This window comes from Lampetra planeri, chromosome 20 (assembly GCF_965212315.1).
Source record: "Lampetra planeri chromosome 20, kcLamPlan1.2.h2, whole genome shotgun sequence".
In the NCBI taxonomy this organism is placed as follows: domain Eukaryota; kingdom Metazoa; phylum Chordata; class Hyperoartia; order Petromyzontiformes; family Petromyzontidae; genus Lampetra; species Lampetra planeri.
In genome coordinates, this window is record NC_136126.1 from 4,913,344 (window position 1) to 4,936,386 (window position 23,043).

A 23,043-nucleotide genomic window follows, 5' to 3' on the forward strand; every position below is an offset into this window, starting at 1 on the left:
AACCTGTGGGACTATTCCAGGTGCTGCGATTATTTTCTTCACGTAACACCATGTATTTTATTGCCCATTGCACATATTTAGATGTCAATTAAGTTTTTTCACGGCTTTGAATTAACATTTTGGAGCACTTTGCATAGTCTTAATTTTGTAATAGTATGTTAATAATTCATGATCCAAGGTTCGTTCCATGTCATTGGCAATGAACAACTCAATTCCTCCCAACTCATGACCATCCTGATTCATGAGTGGTCTGAGCCCACAACAGTTGGAACCACGACTCTGTCTTGACTTAAAGCTTTCGTGATTGCAGGAATTCATAATCTGAGTCTTTCGGTATAGTCACTTTACAGAAAGACCCAAAGAACACGACTCTAAGGTTAAGCTTCCTTCTTCACAGTGCCTGTGTACGTTTCTGACAATTACAAAGCCCCAGTCTTGAGCGGTAATTATACTTGGCTGAATGTTTGGCAATCTAAGTTTCTTACACTTAGGACTCGTACACCTAACCAAGAACAATCATTATTGGTTCTTTCGGTAAAGTCACGTAGAAGGGAACGCAATAAAATAATAAAAATTCTCACGACGTTTTCACACCTGATGATGATTGCTTGTGTTTTATTTTTATTATTTTCCCTTCTACGTGACTTTACCGAAATAACCAAGAATATGAATCCCTGTAGTCACGAAAGCTTTAAATCAAGAACAATCAATTTAAATGTATACAAATGTTTCCTTTAGCCTAATAGGCAGAAGGGATGAGTAAAGAAATGACACAAACTATATACACAATGGATACAAGGAGAAAAGAATATCGTATAAACAAGTGCAGTACAAATGTTAACCAAATTGGCGGCCCAGAACTTAGCAGAATCAAATCATAAGGGGGGGTGGGGGGGATTGACGAGTGTTATGCCAGACAGGCCCAACCCTGCTCAACCGCTGAGATGCGATGGTCAAATTCCAGGGTGGCACAGACGTAATCTCTTTGAAAGACATGGCATGAGCATGATTAGGTTAAAGAATAACAGCTCACACTTAAGTGGTGGTGAAGCCAGAATATGTATTTAATTTCTTTAGAAACATCTATTGCACCATTGCACAGAAATCAAGCCGATACATGACGACACCGCATCCATATACAAGCACAAAAACATTACACCCAAAAACCACGCACCGATCAGACTGCCCATGGTACACCACATGAACATCAAAGTAGCTCCTTTCAAAGCACATATTCACAAAGCAAACAGATATAACATAAATCTGAAGCCACAAATGCATGCCTGTCAAAAGACATGAAAAGTAAAGATTTCAAAAAGGCAACACTAAGTCACATGTGTGGTGTTCAGCGAAAACTTACTCTTCAAGTAATGCAGCTGGATTTATGCCTGCTCACCTATAGTACATGAGTGGAGAGAAAAAAAAGCATAGTATTTCAAAGCATAACGGCCTCTTGTGCTTTAACCTTTGGCTTGTATATACTGCCTACCTGGATAGCAAAGGTCGTAAGTATGGTTATGCCTCCATATATATTGTATGCAAAAATCAAAGAAACCATGTTTACCTAAATAAATTATGATCAGCAAAAGGTATAAAGTAGCAAGTAAAATAAAATCTAACTTGATAAAGCAATACAGTAATAACAATATTTAAATAGTTTGACATTTTAAGTCTTGGAATTTGATGTCAATTAATGGTGGAGTATTCTCACAAAGTTGGAATCTAATTTCCTATTATTTCCCATAAAAGCAATTCCCTTTGGTCCAAACAGTCTGAATGTCTCCCTGTTATTTGAGTCAAGGACTTGACTGCAGCTCTTTTGTACAGCCGTAGACCATACTCCGGTCAGCGAATCCAATCGCCCGTGCCAGCCCACGTCATGATGCCCCTCGCTCAAAATATTCCCACTCTTGAAATGGCGTCAACTCCCGACTGCTGGAAGAAAGCCGCATTAACAAAGCAACGCTGAACACGGTTACTGCGTGCTGTGCTGTGCCGCCAAGCCAGCAACTGCTGAAAGGGGACTAATTGTTCCGTTCAGTAAACACTGCAATGGCAGCTTCGTGGTCCTGTTTAAGAGCCTGGTTCTATGGATAGCTGTGCGGCAAAAATGACCAGGAGAAACAGGCCTGGAGTTTTAAAAGTGAGGCCTTCATCACGCAAGGCTGTCACGCGAATTTTCATTATCTGACCACCGCTTTGAGGATTGCTTGTAATCGTCACTGTGAATAATGCACTGTTGTGCTCTTTGTGCATACATTGTTTGCACCTCGATAATACTAGCTTAAGGTTTATTTCGTCGGTTTCCTGAAGGCAAAATTGTGCCGTTTTTATACAAATCAAAATGCAATTAATGCGAGACACTTGTGAACGTAAAAATGAAAGGCCAAGCCATTTGCGACATGTTCATGCAATAAGAAAGCCCCATTAACACACACACACTCTCGTTTACTCACCGGATAGCCGGTACTTCATCTCGCAACTACGTGCCACTTAGTCAGCAGCACTAACTTTTGAAAAAATAACTGCGTGGCTCACACGTGTCTACAAATACACACAATAGTGAGGCATCTTGCGTTGTCATGGTCTAACAGGTTGTACTTACACCACGAGCAAGCACACTGTGCACAACATGTGTTCTAGAAGGCAATAAACAGTATACAAGAATAAACAGTCAATGCATATGTGTGTGTGTGTGGGGTACACCAAGCACGATGATGGCACGGTTACTGGGCTTGTACTGCAGTTTTAAGCCTCAAACATTCATACTTTACTGGCAACGCAGCCACCTGACGATACGGAGATTTACGCACATTGAAGTGGTTAGCGATTTATTTATGCTTATCTTTCATTCATACCAATTATCTGCACTCCAGTCTTGTAGCAGTTGCTTGTTTCTTTTAGTTTTTTTTACCCGTCGCCAGGTAAGACTTTCAATTTCCAACCTAGCTTCCGTTTTCCTCGTCCGGTTTGTTCAGTTTCTTCAGGTCATCGAGGAGCTTCTTCGGAGTGAGGATGTGCGTGGACCCTGCAAACGCAAGAACACCACACAACGAGCACATACGAACCTAACATTGAATACTAATTTTGCTTTACCTAAAATATCAAAAATAAAGCAATCATAAGTTAAAGGCCAAAGCGGTTGCCCCGCTACAGGGCTTACATACAAGTGCGTTTTATTGACAGAATATCCCAAATTATATTCTCCACGGGAGGCTCCAGCCTTGCCCGAAGAGCTTTACAAACTCTTACACACACAACAGAATCATAGGCAAATAGGGCATGAATGTATGAGTGAGGTGGGGGTGGGGGGAGAGCATACGTAACGTACCAATGAGCACCTCCCACTTGCCATTGGCTTGGGTGACCTCGTAGGCACATCGCATCTCGGAGAAGGAGACGCCACCGATGATGAAGACGATGAGGCGAGGGCCAGTTCGGTACTCGCCAGGACTCTTGTTCTTGTGCCAGTGGCCGTAGCGGGCGCTGCTCGATTGAAAAGAGGGCGCGCGCACGAGCATTGCGCACGTCAAAAAACGACGCGGAAGACGTAACCTCTTGCCAACCCGGACCCTCAGAGAACTCAATGGGTGAACATCACAAGGGGTTCGCACGAATAAGACAAACCTAATAATAAGATAGGTCTGAGGCACCTCCATTGTGTGCTTATTGAACGCAAAATTGTAGTTCTAAGCATTACTATAATATCTCATGCACATTAAACTAAGGGGTAGGTTTACAGCTTTTAATGTGGCTGAAATATACCGACTTTGTTGTTTATCTTTCAAATTAGTAACGGAGACCTTGGGATATTTTTACCAGACATCGGAATTAGGACCTTTTTTTCTCTGCCGTGTATGTTTTCTATACGGCAGGGCTTTATCCTCTTGATCTCCACAAACCAAATGAAACCAATCAAATCCGAGATGACCACATGCAACATGCAATGTCACTGGCCACTTTATGTGTTACTGGATGGCTGGGTGCAAAGGTTCGAGCGAAACAGGAAGACAGCAAGATGACGAAGCGCCGCACCTAACGGCGGTGGTGCCAAAGGTTGCCGATGAACGGGCAGAGATGTACGGCCAATGCTTGGCATCCAGTTTGTCATCGACAGCATCCTGGCCCCGAAACACACACACCACGAAGGGGAAGGGTTAAAACTCGCCGCACAAAAGTTACTCGTGTTTGGCTGGCGAAGAGTCAAATGGCACTGGATATTCATTTTTCTGGTGTGCAGGTGGCTTAGGTAATGCAAGGCAATGGTCACAGTGGAATTGCAAAAACAAGCTTTTTTGCATAAAAACAAGTGTAATATTAACCAACTAGCCTTTTTCCCCATCCAAGGATGGGTGTATTGCAGTAAATCTGAAACTTGCAAGTGAAAAGCAGACCGCGACGTGATATTCATTGCATCAATTAGCGTGCAATTTGTAAGGACGCTGTGACACAGACGGATTTCATTTATAGGTTATAATCCCTTGTTCATCATGACGTCCTTTTTACTTTGAAGTCTCAACAGCGTGACGGAAATCGCGTGACGTCAGGGTTCTGCCTTTGCAGTGAGGGTTGTCAGTTGACGCCGAGAAGGGGGAAGGAGGCGCCTCGGCCCCCCATGTGGAGTGACGTCAGCCGCTAATTATTAGGAATGGGGGGGGGGGGGTGTCCATTTGGAGGACGTCACCTTATAATGATTATTAATGAGGGGGGGCTGGTCGATGTGGAGTGACGTCACCTGCTCATGATTATTAATGAGGGGGGGGGGGGGTCCATGTGGAGGATGTAACCTGCTCATGATTATTAATGAGGGGGGCTGTTCGATGTTGAGTAATGTCACCCGTTCATTATTATTAATGAGGGGTGGGGGATGTTCATTTGGAGGACGTCACCTGATCATGAATATTAATGAGGGGGGCTGGTCGATGTGGAGTGACGTCACGAGCATTAAGGACATTCCTGGGTGATTATAGTAGGCATAGGTTCAACTTTGGAAATACACCATTAAGTCAGAATAAGCATGACAATTGTATACAATGAGCAAAAAAAAATAATTCAAGTAAAAAAAGTAGCTCATGCTATGAGGGTTACAAGAAAACAATTAAAATTGGCCGTGGGAGATGTGGGTAAAAAAAAAACCCAGCGAAAATGGTAGGAGAGGTCAAATGTGGGCGGCTGATGATAAAGGAAAGGAGGAATGAGGTATGCGAATGCTTTCCTTTGAACACGAAAACATCTACTTGGAGAGCTAATGATAACCCGGCTGCTTCAGGTTTTGTAAATGAGCAGCAGAGGGTTTCAATAATAAGTCTTCATCATCTGACCGACCCTTATGTCTCCTGTCACATGTCGTGACTGTTAATAACCGTACCCACGTGCAGCCCAGACTTTTCGCTTACCACCGAGGCTTCAGTCAGTGCAAGAGAATATCAAGGTGGTGCATTTCTTAGGTGGAGGATAGTATCTTGATTGTACGTACCTCAAAAAACCTTCAGACAGCCAACTGCCTGCCACACTATAAACAACTAGCCCTTTTTCCCGTCCAAAGATGGGTGTATTGCAGTAAATCTGAAACTTGCAAGCGAAAAGCAGACCGCGACGTGATAGTCATTGCATCAATTCGTGTGCAATTTGTAAGGGTGCGGTGACACAGACCTATTTCATTTTAAGGTTATAATCCCTTGTTCATCAGGACGTCCTTTTGACTTGTGTCTCAATAGCATTACGGAGATCGTGTGACGCGAGGGTTCTGCCTTTGTCGTGAGGGTTTTAAGTTAACGTTGAGGAGGGGGGAGGAGGCGCCTCACCCTCCCGTGTGGAGTGACGTCACCCACTAATAATGATGAATGTGGGGGGCTGTTCGATGTGGAGTGACGTCACCTGCTCATGATTATTAATGAGGGGGGCTGGTCGACGTGGAGTGACGTCACGTGCGGGACACACAGACATTCTTGGCTCATTATAGCAGTGTAAGGAATCTGCGAGCCATCCTCACACACTCGCACCACGCAGACATGAAATCTCCGCACTCAGCATCGCACGCACCAATCACACGCACGGGAATGTACTAGACGGGGGTCAAGGGTTAAAGGGCACTGACGTCACACGGACCCGGCGTGCGAGACGGAGATGTGTATTGGGAACGACGGCGGAGATGGAGGGTTTAAAAGGGGCTGCTAGACGCGTGTTCGGGGTTGGTTTTCGGAACGAGTGTGGCTGTGGGTTGAAGAATAAACAAGTGCGTAACCAGTCTCAGACTCTTCAGAAGTAAATGGACAACTTCCAGCCCGTTGCTATATCCGTGTTCTCCTGCACTGTCTATAGTACCATGATTACGACGAACTATCAGGCTACGGATGCATGATTTGATTCAAGAACCAATTCTTTGTTACCTCACTTTTCCAGTCTTGTTTCATTATTCATCCCCCCCTCCCTTCGTATATCTTTTGCATAAATAGATAATTGCCACACACACACGCGCGAATCTATGTAGGTAGCAAGAGCATAATGGATTTGATCAATTGATGCATCGTTACACATCTATACAAAATTCCAAATACTGCAGTGCAGTACGTACCTCCATGATGTCTTTGACGACGGGAGTGTAGCGCGACATCTGATAGGTCTGCTCATTTATGCGCTCCTTGCGGTCCGGCCTGCTCTTGCGACGCAGCGTGGTCTGTCAACCCAAGCGGATGTGGCACGAGAAACGTAAATTTTCAAACTTGTGCAGCACGGGATAGAAAAATAACTACAACCAAAAAGGCACGAGGTATTTTAGAAAATAGTATCGTGTTAAAAAAACTACTTGAAACTCACAAATGTAAATTACAATACAGGTTTTTCCCTCGCTTTATAAGGGTTTGGTTTCTGCGTGCATGTGGCTAACCTATTTCTATCCACATTTCGCTTGTATACGGCCAAACGTGGGACACCACTGTGTGTGTACTGCGTGCACTACTCGGTAGGGAGCAGTCTCGTGCGGTCTCACTTTGTGCGCCATTTTTTGTAATGCGTCTACCACATAAACCGACGACGCCTCTTTTGACAAATGTGATTCGAAGCACATATGGATAGTTTCAGAATCAATATTAATCCATGCACCCCTACTTTTAACAGGGTCACCCCAACAAACTTAATTTGTTGTCCTTCCCCCGCACCTCCGATGAGCACGGTTGGCTACGTACGGTGCGAAAGAAGTTCAACATACGCACACAAAACAACCGATGTATTATTGAACACGGTTATGCGACTTACGTCTGTGACAATCGACACGCCCAGGTGGGCCATGTTGTGGATTATCTCGCTCTCTTCGGGAGGAATCTGCGCGTGTTGGATCAGCTTGTTGAGATTCTCCTCCGTGATTCCTGCAGCGCGGTCGGCCAGCAAGCATCAACCATCAACATGGAAATTGAACTTTAAAAATGTTGGCAGGACACTTACACTAAGGTGTTACACGTGGTTCCACAGACACCTTGTTCATTTTATGCTGGTGGCAGTTAATTTTATTTGGGAGAGGGGGTAGGGTGGGAACAGCAAAAAAGCAGCAGTGGACATCACCGTTCTTGAGGAAGATGTAGAGTAGGATGATGCGGATCTTGTCGTAGGTGCTGACGGTGGTGTCCAGCAGGATGGGCACAATGGCCCTCATGGGATCCTTGATCTTCTCGCCCTCAGCGTCCGTGCCGTTAGCCAGGTCCTGCACATGGCATCCACAAAACTCAGTGCGGAAGCAACACAGGAGGCTGTCACAGAGCGCAACGGTCAACCATGATGATTAAAAGTGGAAGGTTTTGTGAACTTTAATAAAAAAGTAATGGCAGAGGTGGCAGAGTGGTTCAGAGGTGAGAAAGCTGGGTTAGCAACGCTGAGATCCTGGGTTCGAATCCAGACTGTTTCCTGTGACTAAGCCAGGTGCTCAATTGCAGGAAGTTGATGGCCTCACCCTGTCATCAAATGTAAAAAAACACGAAACATAAAATTTTATTTGGCTAAAATCCAGCTGTGACGATTAAAAATAACAGTTTGTCTGTTGTGTGACGAACATTAATGTTGTTGGCAAAGTGCTGCCCCCCTTACTCTGTGGGCCAGAGGTGGACCAGAGTTCAGTTTAAGGCATCTCACAGGTAGCTCTGAAATCGGCTTCCTTGAACCGTTCTCTAACATGGAACGGTTGCACTGCTCTGCACGGCATCCGAAAAGATTGTCTAGTGACGTGAAAGCCTACCGCACAATCGAGATAACACTGAGGGCAATGACAAAATATATATTTCCAAGTAATGTCATAAATATGAAAGCGTACTAACCAAATTGGTTTTGCCTTCGGAATTCTACTGCTGTCGGATAAAGATTAATTAAGGCCTGTTGTACGCAGCCAAGGGGTGTTAGACACAAACATTGATATAGCAAATAACACACTGCAGAGTATTATCGTTTCTACATGTCATACTTCAACTACAAATGTCTACAAACATATAATGGATTCCTGTAAAATAATAAACCAATAAAAATCCTCGTACATATATAGCATGGAGATGATTAAACACACTGTGAATTGATGAACGTATTTTCGAACAGGTGAATATATCCTGACAAGCTCATGTAATACACACTAGGCAATGTTCAGGACTTCAACAAGACTTGATGACAGATCCTAATTGACACCATTGGTTTCACGGTGATCAAACATTGAGCGGCGAATGCACAATGGATGAAGCAATCGAGAAAGACGGAAAATGTAGCCGATGGTTTAAAAAAAAAGACACGAGTTAAGACTGCGTCACCTGCTCCACACGGCACAGCTTGTTTACAGTGCCCTGGTAATGCTTCATGCAATCCTCGGCGAGATGCAGGTGAGTGGAATACTGGAACGACAAAAAAACAACAAATCCTGATGCGTCGCCTTTCCTCCCGTCCCCCCTTTGCAGAAGTTAATAACGATGACAATGGGCGTATCACAAACGACGTGCAGCCAGCGTGGTGCTTCCAGGCACAGACTTCATTGCACTCGCATAGCTCGGGTAACCACAAGTACGGTACCATTAAGGAGACACTGACAAGTGATCCTACTGCACAGGGTTATGAGTACAATATTTAGCACTTTTTAGATCAAAAGGGGCTAAAAAATTCAGAAAAAACTCATGAACAGAAGTTTATTTAATTAACTGTTATCTCTAGTGCTATACATGTGGGTTGAACAATTACACGTACTTTGCTCAGCTCTTTCTGGTATTGAGGCATCTTCTTCAGCATCTGCGACACGTCACGCATGTTCATCTGCAAACAAAACCGCCATAAAAAGTTTAAACCGCAAGAAAAAAAAGTATCCAAGAATAAAATAATATTGAGGAACAGAAACAAAACATCAGTTCCCATTTTAGGAACTCACTTTTAATTTCCCTTTCCCATACAACATCGAGCCATGGTATATAAAACACCTACTCACGAACGAGCGAAACAAAAATACGACCATGTATTTGTGAACAACAGTGCCCATCTTAAATAAATCCACAACTCATTCTAGATACTGAGAATACATCTTCTTAAGCAGCAGAGCCTGTACACGTTTTTATGCATGTTATCATTTGACAGGTGGGATGCTGCTGTGGTGTCATTGTCCACAAGAACAGCAGATGAAATAATGGGAAAGTCTGTCCAACGACCAGTATAAATGGATAAACACCAGTTAACAGATCAACTGGCAGGTCAGCTATGGTGAGGTAAAGTGTGGGTACTACCACCTCACCAAAATACCCTCTGGTTAAGATCTTTCCACTAGCAGCAGCAAAAGCAAGATATTGCAGAGCTGCACCTTTACACTTAAACAGTTGATTGCCTGTGAGTTCAGCTCAGTGGTGTGCACGTGTGAATAGGCAGTCAGCAATGCACACCTTTTCTCCTGTGGCCATCCTCTTGCTCGAAGAGAATTCCTTCAGCGACTTGGTCACGTCCCTGTGTGGGGGGACATTCGTTCGCATGATGCACATCTCACCGCCACGCTCTGGCAACGCGCTCGAACCAAAGCCTGCTTCCCAGGGGGAAACCCAAGCAGCTGCCAGTTATGGCGATAAGCCGTTACCCCCATTAAGCTGCATTGCGGAAGATGACAAACACAACCCACGTGCATTTTAAAAGTTATATTTATATTTCACTCACTGCGAAACGTCGGCTATGTGCTTGTGGCGGAGCTGCATCCAGAGATCGTCATCTTCATCCAACAAAACCTCCTTCATGTGATTCTCACCCATCCCACTCGTGTCGTATCTGCGATAAGACAAAGGCTCGGTGGCTATATATTTATAGCAATTAACCTTGACACGCTGCTTTGAACGAAACCCGCTTTATAACTCGCTCGTGACCAGCATGGAAAATCCCATGAAAGCCAATCACGGACGATACAAAAAAATAATGCATTAAGCAAAACTTAGCGAGCTGATCTCCACCTTCAAAGCACACCGGGGCTTGACACCTCTATATCCCCCAAGCTTGCTTCCTTGCAAGCCAAAAGGTAATTGGCACAAGTCATATTCGCGACTAGTGGAAAGGGCACGATATAAATTCTAAGTAGCATCGTCAGCGCTCCCCACATGCATGAAATGTGATTGCATAGCCCCTAGTTTCATTTTAAAGTAACACTACGCAAGGTTTTCAGTGCAAAAAAAGTCTGAATGGTAGGACTGACACTTGCCTTTGCATGCTCACAGCTTGCTCGGCAAGCTGGTGTCCAAGTGGATTATTGACATTTGAAACAGCACTGTAAGCTCTCGCAAGAAGTTTAACAGACCGTGAAGGACAAAACACACCCCCTTCACTGTTAAGGTATTATTACACCTGGTTAAGGTGCAGCGCTAACATAAAAACGGCAAAGGGCAGCTGAAAAAAGTAGTACCACTCTTATCAACATGAACACCTTTAAATACATTTAAGGACAAAAAATCCAGCACAGGGCAGAGTAGAATTGGACAGGGTGGTTCATGAGGATAACAGAATATCAGAACAGTGAGCTAACCCCGAGTCCCAGTGTTTGAATCCAGGTCGCCAACCCAATGATTAAACTGGGTTCTCACGCGTAGTCAAGTGATTGGGGCCTTAACCCAGTCAATGACTGCTCAATTTTTTTTTATTCCAGCTATGAGAATGAAACATTTCCAATGCAGTGACGTGCAACGGAAAACTCTTTTGAATGCACGAATGTGAATAGAGCAGCTTTTATAAGCGACTTCAGAAATTGTTCCATGGTATAACCTTCGCAGGGACCTGCAAGAGATCCGAATTTAAATGTATTCGATGATATGATGCCAACAGCACAAGAATATCCTTTGGAGAAAAAAAGTGAAGTACATTTCAAAATACGTATATTACCCAGGATATTCCAGATCTTGTTTGATCTGGAAAGCTAAGCAAGTTTAGGGGCCTGGTTAATGCTTTCATGGGTGACCACCACGTATAACAAGTAAACCCGTAAAAACAAAGTTTTTCACTCTAAATCCTTTATATGCGTGGCAGCTAGAGTCCTCTCGTCCTCTGGCTTGAGATGGCTGCAATCTATGGGTCAGATGATTGTCTGCCAGTATTAAGCAATTGGTAATTAAATATTTAATTTGTTTTCCCTAAACAGTGTAACATTTTGGAAAAAAATTTTCACAAAAATTAATTGTCACACACAACGAGTCTGTGTCGCCTGTGGAGGACGCGGGGATCGATCCCGCGACCTTTGGCATGGGAAGCGAGGGCGCTACCAACTGCGCTACTCCGCCACGGCCTGTGGAGGGGTTACGCTCTGGGCTCTTATACTGTGACGTTCAGCCAAAGCCAAGAATGAGTTCTATTTGAATATATGTAAAATAATTTTTTTTGCCTAAAAAGTGTAAAATTTTGGGAATTTTTTTTCACGAACATTAATTGTCTGTCACAACGAGTCTGTGTGGAAAATGTCAGCTCGATTGGATCACGGGAAGTGGGTTAAAAAACGACCGAAAGATTTGCACGGTCGTAAGCAAGCAAGCACGCAAGCAAGCACGCAAGCAAGCACGCAAGCAAGCATGCGAACTTAATATAAAGGATTTAAAAAGAGGTGCTATCGGTTGCTGGGAAGCTAAACTGTGGGCAGCAGAGATCAGTGCAGCAAAATCAATTTCTGTAGTGTACTATGCTCCCACGCCTATGCTCCCTACCTTCACCAACCCACACTGAACAGCACGGTGAAGTATGGTTAAAACAAAACAGACAAATGTTTGAAGAGTTTGGACGAAACAGCACTTTAATGTTATGATCATTGCATAAGCCAGAACAAATGGTACGTCAGTGGCCAATGCATTAATAAAATAATCCAGCAGGGGATTGACAATAGTGCAGCAACTGTGTATGTACACGTGCATGTACAGGGAGAGTGCAAAAGGGGAAAAGTCAGCTCACTTGTAGACATCGTTCTCAATGGGCAGGAGGTCATAGGCCATGGCCTGGAAGGTGAGTTCATGCAGCACGGGTGAGGTGGGGTCAAATCCACGGTCGATGATCAGGAGCTGCGATCGACCCTTGTCGGGACCCTGAGCCCAATCAAGTGCACAAATTAAAATTAAAATACATACAACAAGTAGGCATGCCATGATAGATTGGTTCATTGTGTACAAATCAATTCTCATCCTCGCGACACAAGCACCGAGCTTACGTCTTAATCACCTGGAATGCGCCAAAACTCATCAACACTTGGCAGCTAAGCAGAGCTGAGCCTGGATATTATTTGGATGGGTGAACACCGTGCATGCCAAGTTGTCATAGGTGGCTGTGGGGCTGCGCTACGCAGTGGGCAGCAACGGGCCAGTGCAGGAAAACCCATTACTGTACTGTGCTTCTATGCTCCCAAATCTGTGCTCCGGGACTTCAAATTCAAATTGAAGAGAGTAGTGAAATATAATAAAATAAGTGAAAAAACCTTTTTCGGTCTCTATGACAGAACGCATGAAACCTGAATACTTAATCTTACCAATAATTGCATTTCATGCTGGCACCTACATTATGCAAGTCAGGCACAATTTAATTTAAAGTATCCAAATGTTCTGTTCAGTACAAGCAGGCACTCACGTCTCCCATGGTAGGGTTGTCAGCCTTGTAAGCATCCAATTTATCCTGAACCAGCTGGGCAAGGTAGGTGTTGTTGGCATAATCTCTGGTAAAAAAAATAAATACAAAAAAGAATATTACAAACCTTTGTCTATTCACTGCTGATGGACTCTGCATGCCAGGTTGGTCATGAAATTACAACAAAAATATTGAAAACTGAGACACGGAAACTTAGTAGTTATTTTTGCCGCACAATAATACAGGCAGTGCATGAGGTGGCCATGTGTCCCAGAGGTCAGAGCACTGAGTGGGCACCGCTTAGATCCTGGGGGTTCGAATGAAGCCTGTGATTAAACTGTTCACAAGCACAGAGAGCCGATGGAAACAGCACGGTCCCCAATTTGGTTCTACACCTAATTAGGCAAAATTAAAGCCCTGAGAATAAAAAATATTGGTATTAATATTACATGATGAACAGTACATTCTATTTACTATTTAAATTTTACCAGGTAAGGTCCACCGATCTATATAGCTCTTTTTCAGTAGCGACCTGGCCACATATAATAGCTCAATAAAGTGGCTGATCATGTGGGAATGTATATCAGCCAAATGTATATCAGCATGTTCCTAAAATGCAGAGGGAAAAACCGGAGTACACGAAGAAAAATCCACGTGAATAGGGGGAGATGGAGATGAGCAAACGCCAAATATACAGCAAGCGTCAAGGGTTGGGATTGAACCCACAACCGCCTGTATACCAGGCGAGGTTGTTAACATCTCGCCAACGGGGCGCCCCAGTCGTAGGGAACGTAATGCCCTCTCGTATATGAAGGGTTGCACTACTCTGCCAGAGCTCAGAATAGAGTGTTCATCACATGGCATGACCTTGAGCACAATCGGGAATAAATTATAAAAAAAAATACAAACTGACATGTAAAGGTCTGTTCAGCAATGGGCTTAACAGATAGTGCTGATGTTGTACACAACGTATATATATAAAGCGCCTGGTGCTAATGGTGCATGCTGTACCCGCGGTAGCGAACAGCAGGGTACTCTTGCAGCGTGGCGCACAGTGTGGCGATCTGCTCGGCGAGCCGCTCCATCATATGGTTTCGCACGGATGCCTTCTGCGGGCTGAAGAAGCTCTGGAAAGCTTCCGGAGCGTCCAGAGAGAACACCTGAAAGCACAAGACGTGCAGTGTAACCTGGTGCTCCCATCGCCACCATCCACTGCAAGCGCTGCCAAGGGACGACGGTGCGTGCGCTTAAATTAAGCATCATAAGCTGCTAATCAGCACCGACAATCACGTGTTAAAGGCAGCTAATGACATAATTGTAATACTTTATCATACAATAAAAAAAAGCTTTCAATACAATTTAACAGCAGAGCATCTTGGTAACACATTGGTGAGGGTGGTATTAAAATGTTTATCTTCAGCCACTGTTCATTAAACAAAGATTAAAACACGATGATGGCCTGCGTAAATTCAGATAAAGAAAAATTGATAGAGGCATGAATAAAAACCCAGTTTAATAATAATAATAATAAAAGGAGCAAGGCATTTATCCTGGATTTAAACCGTGATAACAATTATTCGATATCTTCACCTCATACAAATCCCTCTCTCCACCACAAACCCATAAAATTCCAACCTCATACCTGCGATTCGTAGGGCAGGAAGGCGATGTTGATCTCCTGCAGGGCCTTGGTGTTTTTGGCAACACGGGACTTGCCCAGTTCTTTGAACAGTGCTTCCGGACAAGCTGCAGGCAAGCCGCAGCGATTCCAGCTCTCAACACATCCACTCACATTCCTCACCCCCTAGGGGTCACGTGTAACTCGGCCATGCAAACCTAGAAACAAAACTGCCTTTGCAGGTGTACTTCTATAGATTGGTGGGAAGTTAATTGTTATGCAGTTGACCTTAGAGACTTCACAGAATGTCCAATGTAACAACTTTACTTTTGGTAAAGTCAGGTAGAAGGGAAATAATAAAATAATAAATATGAAACAATTAAATTCTCACGACGTTTAGATTGCAACACAAGCAATCATCTGATGATGATTTATTTTAGTTTTTATTATTTCCCTTCTACGTGACTTTACCGAAAGAACCAATAATATGAATCCCTGCAGTCACGAAAGCTTTAAATCGAAGATCACTTTTGCTGAATATACTGCAAAGACGCATGATTGATGTGAAGCCACTGACTTAAAGAAAAAAGTCCAATACACATAATAATGATACTACATTTGAACCTTATGGCGGGACCCCGGGGTTCCCGTAAGACCCCGGCTCTCGCATACACCGCGTTGAAACGTCATTTTATGTCTGTTGAAGGCGAGCGATGCGGCAGTCTATTCTCTACACGATGCGCTAATCAAAGTTTCAAAGTTTTGTTTATGACTGACTATGGCAATTTTGTCAACGACGGGTGCTTGGTGAAGAACGAGAGGATTGATTTCTGGTGGGTCGCGGTGTTTATGTGCGCGGTGGGATGGAGTCGCCAAAAATAAATTAATTAATTACGATTTTGACTTCCGTTTATTCGGGACCCCGGGTCCCGCCATAAGGTTCATATACAAAAAAATATGACACCTTTAAAGTCATCTCAAAAAATTAAAATATGTAAGACGTTATTATCAAAATCTACGTTTTGTTTAGAAACCACTTAAGAATTATAATTATAGTTTAAACTTCGTGAAGGAGATTATATTGAAATACTGTAAAATTGTAATTAAAAACATGCCTACGGTTGAATACAATCATAATTATAAGCGAATAATCTATAGGGGTTATATTTAAATAGATAGATAAAAAACAAATCGTGATCTTAACGACTACTTTTTCTTTCACAATACTTACAATCAGTGAAAAACACATGTGCGCCTTTGTACTTGAAGATGGATGCATCTTTGAAATCATTAATCAGTGCGCGCACAGACTGAAATGCAAAACAACATTTCCTTGTTAAAATGCAAGTCACACTGCAGATGAGGCACTCAGGACACAATAAGGAAACATTTTACAGTAGAGCTTCGGTGATAAACCGCAGGACACAAACATGATTAAAATATTTTAGTTTAACTAATGAATGAACATTGCATACACAATAAATAGAATGTTACACAATGGAATGTGAATATTTTATAATTCAGGCACATACGGAAAGCTGCTAAAGCCACAGGAAATCATGAATCCTGGAATAAATTTGAGGATAGATACAGTATTTTTATTCCAACAGTTACAGGTAGCAACAGTGATATGACTTTCAAGCTGGATGAGAAACAAAACTAATTGCTGACGATTAACCGAAGCCATGTTTTCCATTAACTTCTGATTAAATAATGAAGTAGAAAGCTTTTTTGACCACGAATTCACATTTTTGTCTGACATTATTAATATTTTTCTCGGGCTCCTTACAACCACATGAAATGCGTTGTTTCGTCATTGTGTTTGCATCTATTGGACAAATGTGGATATGCAAAATAAATCAAAAGACAGCAAGGAACAACGGCTTGATTAGAAAAAAAGTTGTGCCTTCAGAATAACTTTGTTCCCATGTAAATAAGTGCTCCATTCCATGAAACAAAACACCCATGACGAAGCCGAATTCAATGGTCACGTGCACAACTGGCGAGTGTAAAAATAAACACGTTCAATTGCCACCGCTGAGACTGGCAGCTGCCGAGCTACGCCGCTAGCTCCCCACCTCGCCCATTATTTACACGCAATACAATAGCACCGGCGTCACCAGCTTACCTTCTCGGATGGGGTGATGAGATAGAGGGCCTCGAGGCTCGGAATTGGCTCCCTCCGCTTGTTAATGTCCTCCACGACTGTGCAAAGACAAAGATCCCCTGTATAGCCTTAAGACTGTCAGGGCAAGTGCTGTTAAGCGAGCACCTATGAAGGCCGACATGGTACACGAGGGGGCGGGGTGGCCAGCACCACGCCCGACCGCTTTGGCTCCCCGGTGACAATGCTTTTACACACCGCACCAGGTACTCATATGAGGCCGAGTCAACCTAGAGGAGGCCCATAAACGGTTCCGATAGTCGATATCACTGGTGTTGGCCGTGAGCGGGAATCAAACTCGGGTCGCCGGGTTCGTAGCGCAGAGCGCTAACTGCTCCACTACCGCTCCCCACGACTGTGCGTGCGCACACACACAGTACCGTAATCAACACTCATAGTTGGCTAAACTGCTTGCACAGCTATGGGCCTCCCCACGACTCAGAACGTGCGCCCAAAGTGTGGTCCCGACAGCAGACCACGTTGCCTCCATGCCGAAGCCGCAATCCCAACGGCGCAAACAAATGATCACATGTTGGTGGCACGATCACTGGTGAACACAAACGTGGTAGGATTTTAAAAGTGACTGGAAGATGTTTTTTACAAGCTGTCCTATGCCTGTGACCATATCAACTGGAATGTCTAATCTCATCAGATCTTGTAACCTAAGCAGCGTTGGACTTGGATAGTGCTTGGTTGGGCGAGAACCATGAAAAACACGTGTTATAGGCTGCTGCTGTTGTGGTCAGCAGAGGACTTGTCCAGCAAAATCCATTGTTGTATAGTTGTACTTACATGCTGCCATATATATGCTCCCCAATTCACTTACTGACCAGCGTGTTGAAGTACGGTGAAATAACCCCTTATGATCCACATGGCATGGGAATCATAGGGGTTATAAGCAGTGAATGGGTTGTGCATATTTATGTTAACTTTTCAACACAGCTCCCTTCAAGTTTTCAATTACTTTACAAAATATTTCTTATTAAGATTTCAAAAAACAGAACTCAAATAGTTGTATTGTCCTGTACTGTATTTACAAAGTGCTGTATCATGAATTAGTATCCGGTGCATAATAGAACATAGCCAACGTTTGCTGATGCTTGCAGTTCATAAGAATGTTTACTTCCTTCCCTAATTGAGAAAAACCTTAAGGGGTTATTTGAATAAGTTGGATGTGGAGCAATATTTCACCTACTTAAAAGGTTCCATGCCAGAGGCAAAAATGCATTCTTAATATGTTGAGCGATATATTTGGGAAAGCATCATTCCCACTAAATGCATGTATCAAACCCAACAAGAACTTCCTACAAACTCCAATACAGCTCATTTTTGCTACGTAAGAGTGTAAAATTTTTTTTTTACAATTAACACTGTGGCAGATTAAAGACCATTAGAATGTGGCCCACATTTGTAAAAAAGAAAACATAAAATATGCATTTACAGCCAATTGACAATTCACTGCTCTGTGGAAACCTGCATAATCCGGAGCTCCTCATGGGGTTTATTTGACCATACTTAAATCTGATGTCAGTGCAACTTGATAAGAGATGGGTCCACTACAGGATCAGGTATCACACTTGCCACTGAACTTAGCCTTGGCTGGGAATCAAACTCAACATGGCTGGATTAATTGCATAGTGCTCAAACTGCTGCAACCCTGATAGTCCTCTCTGAAGAGACACTAATAATAATTAAACGTGAGTATTCTAATTCGATTCTGCTCATCGTGGCAAAAACATAATGATTTGTGCCTCCATGCAACCACTAACCCTGAAAGCGATGGAGGCTTTGGCAAGAATACAATGAAAGTCGCCGCTGAAGTGCTTTACAAATCCATCTTGCTTTATATAAAAAGGCACATTCATGCGAGCGCTGCACCACAATACCACGGTTACTATAAATTCAACTTGTATAACCATGAAGAAAGAGATAAGAGGCCTCGGCAGAGGTAGTTTTAACAAATTCTCGTCTGCCCATCATAAACATGTTTTTTTTTAAACATATCACATGATAAACTGAGGATACACTGTAGGACATGCGTGCAAAGCAGGTTCAGTTGACATCCTGTGTCATTTTCTACGGCACGCCACTGCAAAGCGGATCAACAATCCACCCTTAAGTCAAGCACACAGTCTTGTATGTCTAAATCTGTCTGCGGGTCACGTATGACAAATGATACAGGTTTTCGTGTATGCTGCCTCATGGACACCAACCAATTTGCCATCTGATTGCAATCTCATAGCCCAAAGACTACTTACTGTACGAGAGAGAAAAGTGCCAACACATAAACAAAACCACTACAATGGGAAAAAAGCACACAGGACATGACACATTTACCACATTTTCAATCACGAAAAGATTACAGGAACTAAAACTATTTATGTGCAGGTGTACAATGACTAAATATGCAATTCTGCATGTACAATCTTGCCTTATTCATTAAAGAAAGCCATAACAGTGTTAAGTGTAAGTGCCAAAATACTTTTTGAAATCTAAAACATTGTCCTTTTTCAAGCATGGCCAAAGATCATTTAAAGTAAACCTTTGATCAAGGACAAACCTAAAATGTATTTATCTCATGAAAATAAATTAAACAACACATTCTGCAGATTAGCTCAAAACGGCTTGCTTTTGGGAGACAGTGTCACAAATAAATAATGCATTCATGGCTGAAAATGGTATAACTGGGATAGATGCATTAGGCAGTAATGAAAAAGATAATGGAAAATTATCTTAATACTGCCATGGGACTCCTCACTTCTGCACATGATGAATGCAATTCCACTAAGGTTAGTCAACGGGCTTGTTTCCAAACATCGTTCTGCGTGCTCCAATTAAATAAGTACTAGACGCTTCACATGTATACAAGGATACGATTTTGGTACCATATTTTCAAGATTGAATGGCCTTTGTTCAAATTCACAATTTGCATTACATCTGTGCCAAAAGTGTGTAGCATGAGCAATGCGGTCTGTATTCTCAAGGTTGATCAAGGCTAAGCAGGGACACACCCTGTGCCATGACCTTGATGCTTTGCCATTCCACCGAGTGCATGATCAGGACTTACTGGTGATGCCCTCGGTCATGATGTCTGTCATCTTGCAGCAGGAGGAGAGCATCCTCATACTCAGCTGGTCGACCACGAGTACCTGCAGCAATGCAACAATTACGTGAACAATCTTAAGCCACAACACTGACTTGCAACAGGATTTTATAAGATAATGAAGAGCAGTAAAATTTACTTCCAAAGGAGATTGCCTTTATACGTATGCATGCAAAACAAAACAGGTAAGTAGTGTGAAAAGTGGGGGCCGTAGATATGATTTAGATTTTACTTTACTGAACGCACCTTCCATTCTCCCTTCTTTTTCACCTTTTGGATAACTTCTTTCATGATCTCTGTTAAAGAATAGGTCATTGAATCATGTCACGATTGAACGCTAGGAATGTGCATATTGCCATGTACCATAAAACGTTGTCATGACACAAGCCACTTCGGGCCCGATGCAGGCAACGCTATAAATTGGTGACAGACACAAGACACGGTATTATAAGTTTCCACCGACGAGCTAAGCAAATATAAATCCAGGAAAAGTCAATGTTTTGATCAGCATGTCTTTAACACTCACATCATTTGGTGGCGTTTGGTCATTTCACGTTTGGCTTTAATATACACGCACGCACATATTATACAAGCCACATTTATATTATGTAAACAACAAAAGTGTGCATACCAATTTAGCAACATGCCTGCGTGGTCAGTGAAGTGGTGAGATTGCACTTAGTCCATGTGAACAGTGGTGGTTGCTATGTTTAACTAAAAGACTGGACCCCGCCTTCGTATTGTGGAATTTGTATTACGAACTTTGGACCAACGGAAATGAACACCGCCCTGCACTCAAGTGAGAATCGTGACACTTTTGACATTTGACGTATCAACATTAAGTACAGTCTCACAATTCAACTGTCGCAACCTCAGATAGTTCACACAAGCGGCAGCAGCTTAAGCAAAAAGAATAACAACAAAAAACATGCGAGGAAATGTTCTTTAAATAAGGGACAAAACACACGTAGAACCCAGCCAATTAAAGTAAACTCCAGAACAATGCCATATGGGCGCGTCACGAGTTGAACACACAGCAACTCACGAATGTGCCGACAACACCGCACTCCCTAGAGCATGAAATGTAACGTGACAAGAGGCTTGTAAAACATATAATTGCGGTGCTGTTTAGAACGCATGTGTGCATTCAAGTGAAGGAATGTCAATCAACAGCACAACAGTGGTTAATCTGTAATGTTACTCAGCCCAGCCATAAAAACGTGGACGTTCCGCCACTAGCTATAAACACAGAGATACTGTACTGATACTAAAACATTGATTACACCGATTTAAATATATAAACGCAATGAAAAACGCCCACCCAAAAAACAAACTGCTCATATCCTGTACAGCATACAGTATACGCTTCTTGGCTGTGTCGCAAGCTGCCTTGCACAACTTAAAGTTTGTCATTTAGGTAAATGTGTGTGTAAAGCCATGAATGGCATGTGTATTGGGACTCTCTATTCCATCTACTTTGATTAAAGTCTCATCATCTCCCTTTTCACAGCCCTGGGTGGGAATTCCACATTATCATGATAGATCCGAGTCACATTGTGCCAACTCAGACAGTAATATTATTCCCAATCAATTAATATTGATGTTACGTGACAATGTCGCCCTCAATAAAGTACTATGGGCTGGAAGGCCCCCCGACTCAAAGATTAAACACACGCTACGACATTACCCTAATATTATACTACACGCCCTAATGAATGTGTTGATAATTTGCTGTCAAAATACCGCTCAAGCATAACAGCCGAGAGTAAACGACACCACAAAACAGCGCCAACATAAGCGACACATTACGTATAAAACATGTGGGGAGGGGGGGGGAATTCCACTCCCCGCGGTCACGAAATACCTGGTCACACAGTGCGACCCCGAACAGGGACGCCGCGGGACCTCCTTGTCTCCCCCCCCCCCCCGCCGAGTGTGATCCCCCATCATCGGTAGAGCTTCTAGGCAACACCTAAGGCTCCGCGGAGGCCTAGTGCCCTACGCACAGCAATATTACATCGGCGCGGAGGAGTGCCGAGGACGGTGCAGTGAGCGGACACCTCTGAAAGTCCGCTCTTAAAATAAAACAAATACAACTTGTGGCGAGAGAAGCAACGGCCAAGCGCGAGTAAAGTGACGAGAGCGAGCGAGCGAGAAAGAGCGAGCCGCGTAGCTGCCACTTACTTTCCCCGACCACCGCTTTGAGTCCATACGTGGGCGCCATCTTGTCTCGCCTCCTAGGGCGGGGGGGGGGCTGCTGCGGGGAGGGGGGGCAAGCGCGTGCGTCCGTTTACATTTCCCAGCGAGGATGGGCGACGCCTCCCCTCCTCAGCGCGCGCCCATTGGTCCAAATCCAACGATCGCGCGCGTTGATTGGTCAACTTACCTCGGGTAGGGGAGGGGGGGTTGGGGGAGGGGCTCTCGCTCTTTGGCAATCAATGGGAGGGGCGGCGGGGGGGGCGCGGGGGTTCCCGGTGCGCTTATCCACGCTGGGGAATTTAGAGAGCTCGGCGTTTTTTCCCGTGACGTCACCCCCCATCACAACACCCCCCGCCCCCCAGCAAGGAGGCCTCACGTCAGCTGATTGCTGTGACTTTGAGACCCACACTTAAGGCATTAGGTGATTTTAAAAACCCATAATAATTACACATTTAAGGCAACGCTATTGACGAATGTATCGGATTTGTTCTTTCTTGTGCAGTATTACTTTTAAGGCATAAGCGTGTGTAATAGTGGGAGGTACTGTGCTCTTATGGGGGTTCAAACAAACGTTATATTAAAGCCAGAAACAATGTAAGAGTACAGTATAAGATTGCCACTTGATTTGAGGTTGGAGCTGGAAAAAAAGATAATAGGCTCAGTAGTAGAAACGCTTTCTGGGATGTATTAGAATGGGACATTTTTAGTAATGTAGAATATTAAATTCCTAATGAAATTACAATTTTTTTGCCCTCTTAATTTATTGTTTTGGCTGTCAAAAGTTGATGGAATTCCCCAATGCAGAACTCCTTTAGCTTGTGTATGCGGTGGCATATTGATCTGATCAAAAACGTGGACATTGATAACATGTGAAAGTAGCCAAAA

The 23,043-nt window shown here is 43.5% G+C and overlaps 1 protein-coding gene across 1 annotated transcript; it reads right to left on the bottom strand.

Annotated features, from left to right (window-relative positions):
- Window positions 1-1,040: 1,040 nt before the first annotated feature.
- Window positions 1,041-22,221, bottom strand: LOC144724319 (syntaxin-binding protein 1-like). The gene is made up of 19 exons (XM_078603334.1): window positions 22,144-22,221; window positions 20,206-20,255; window positions 19,924-20,005; window positions 16,821-16,897; window positions 15,924-16,002; window positions 14,717-14,820; window positions 14,086-14,234; window positions 13,078-13,162; window positions 12,412-12,542; window positions 10,153-10,260; window positions 9,888-9,948; window positions 9,208-9,273; window positions 8,781-8,861; window positions 7,558-7,696; window positions 7,255-7,364; window positions 6,575-6,676; window positions 4,036-4,121; window positions 3,332-3,486; window positions 1,041-3,028 (listed from the first exon to the last, which is right to left on the bottom strand). The coding sequence occupies exons 1-19, from the start codon at window positions 22,181-22,183 to the stop codon at window positions 2,946-2,948; spliced, it is 1,788 nt and encodes a 595-aa protein (XP_078459460.1). The 5' UTR covers window positions 22,184-22,221; the 3' UTR covers window positions 1,041-2,945.
- Window positions 22,222-23,043: the final 822 nt, after the last annotated feature.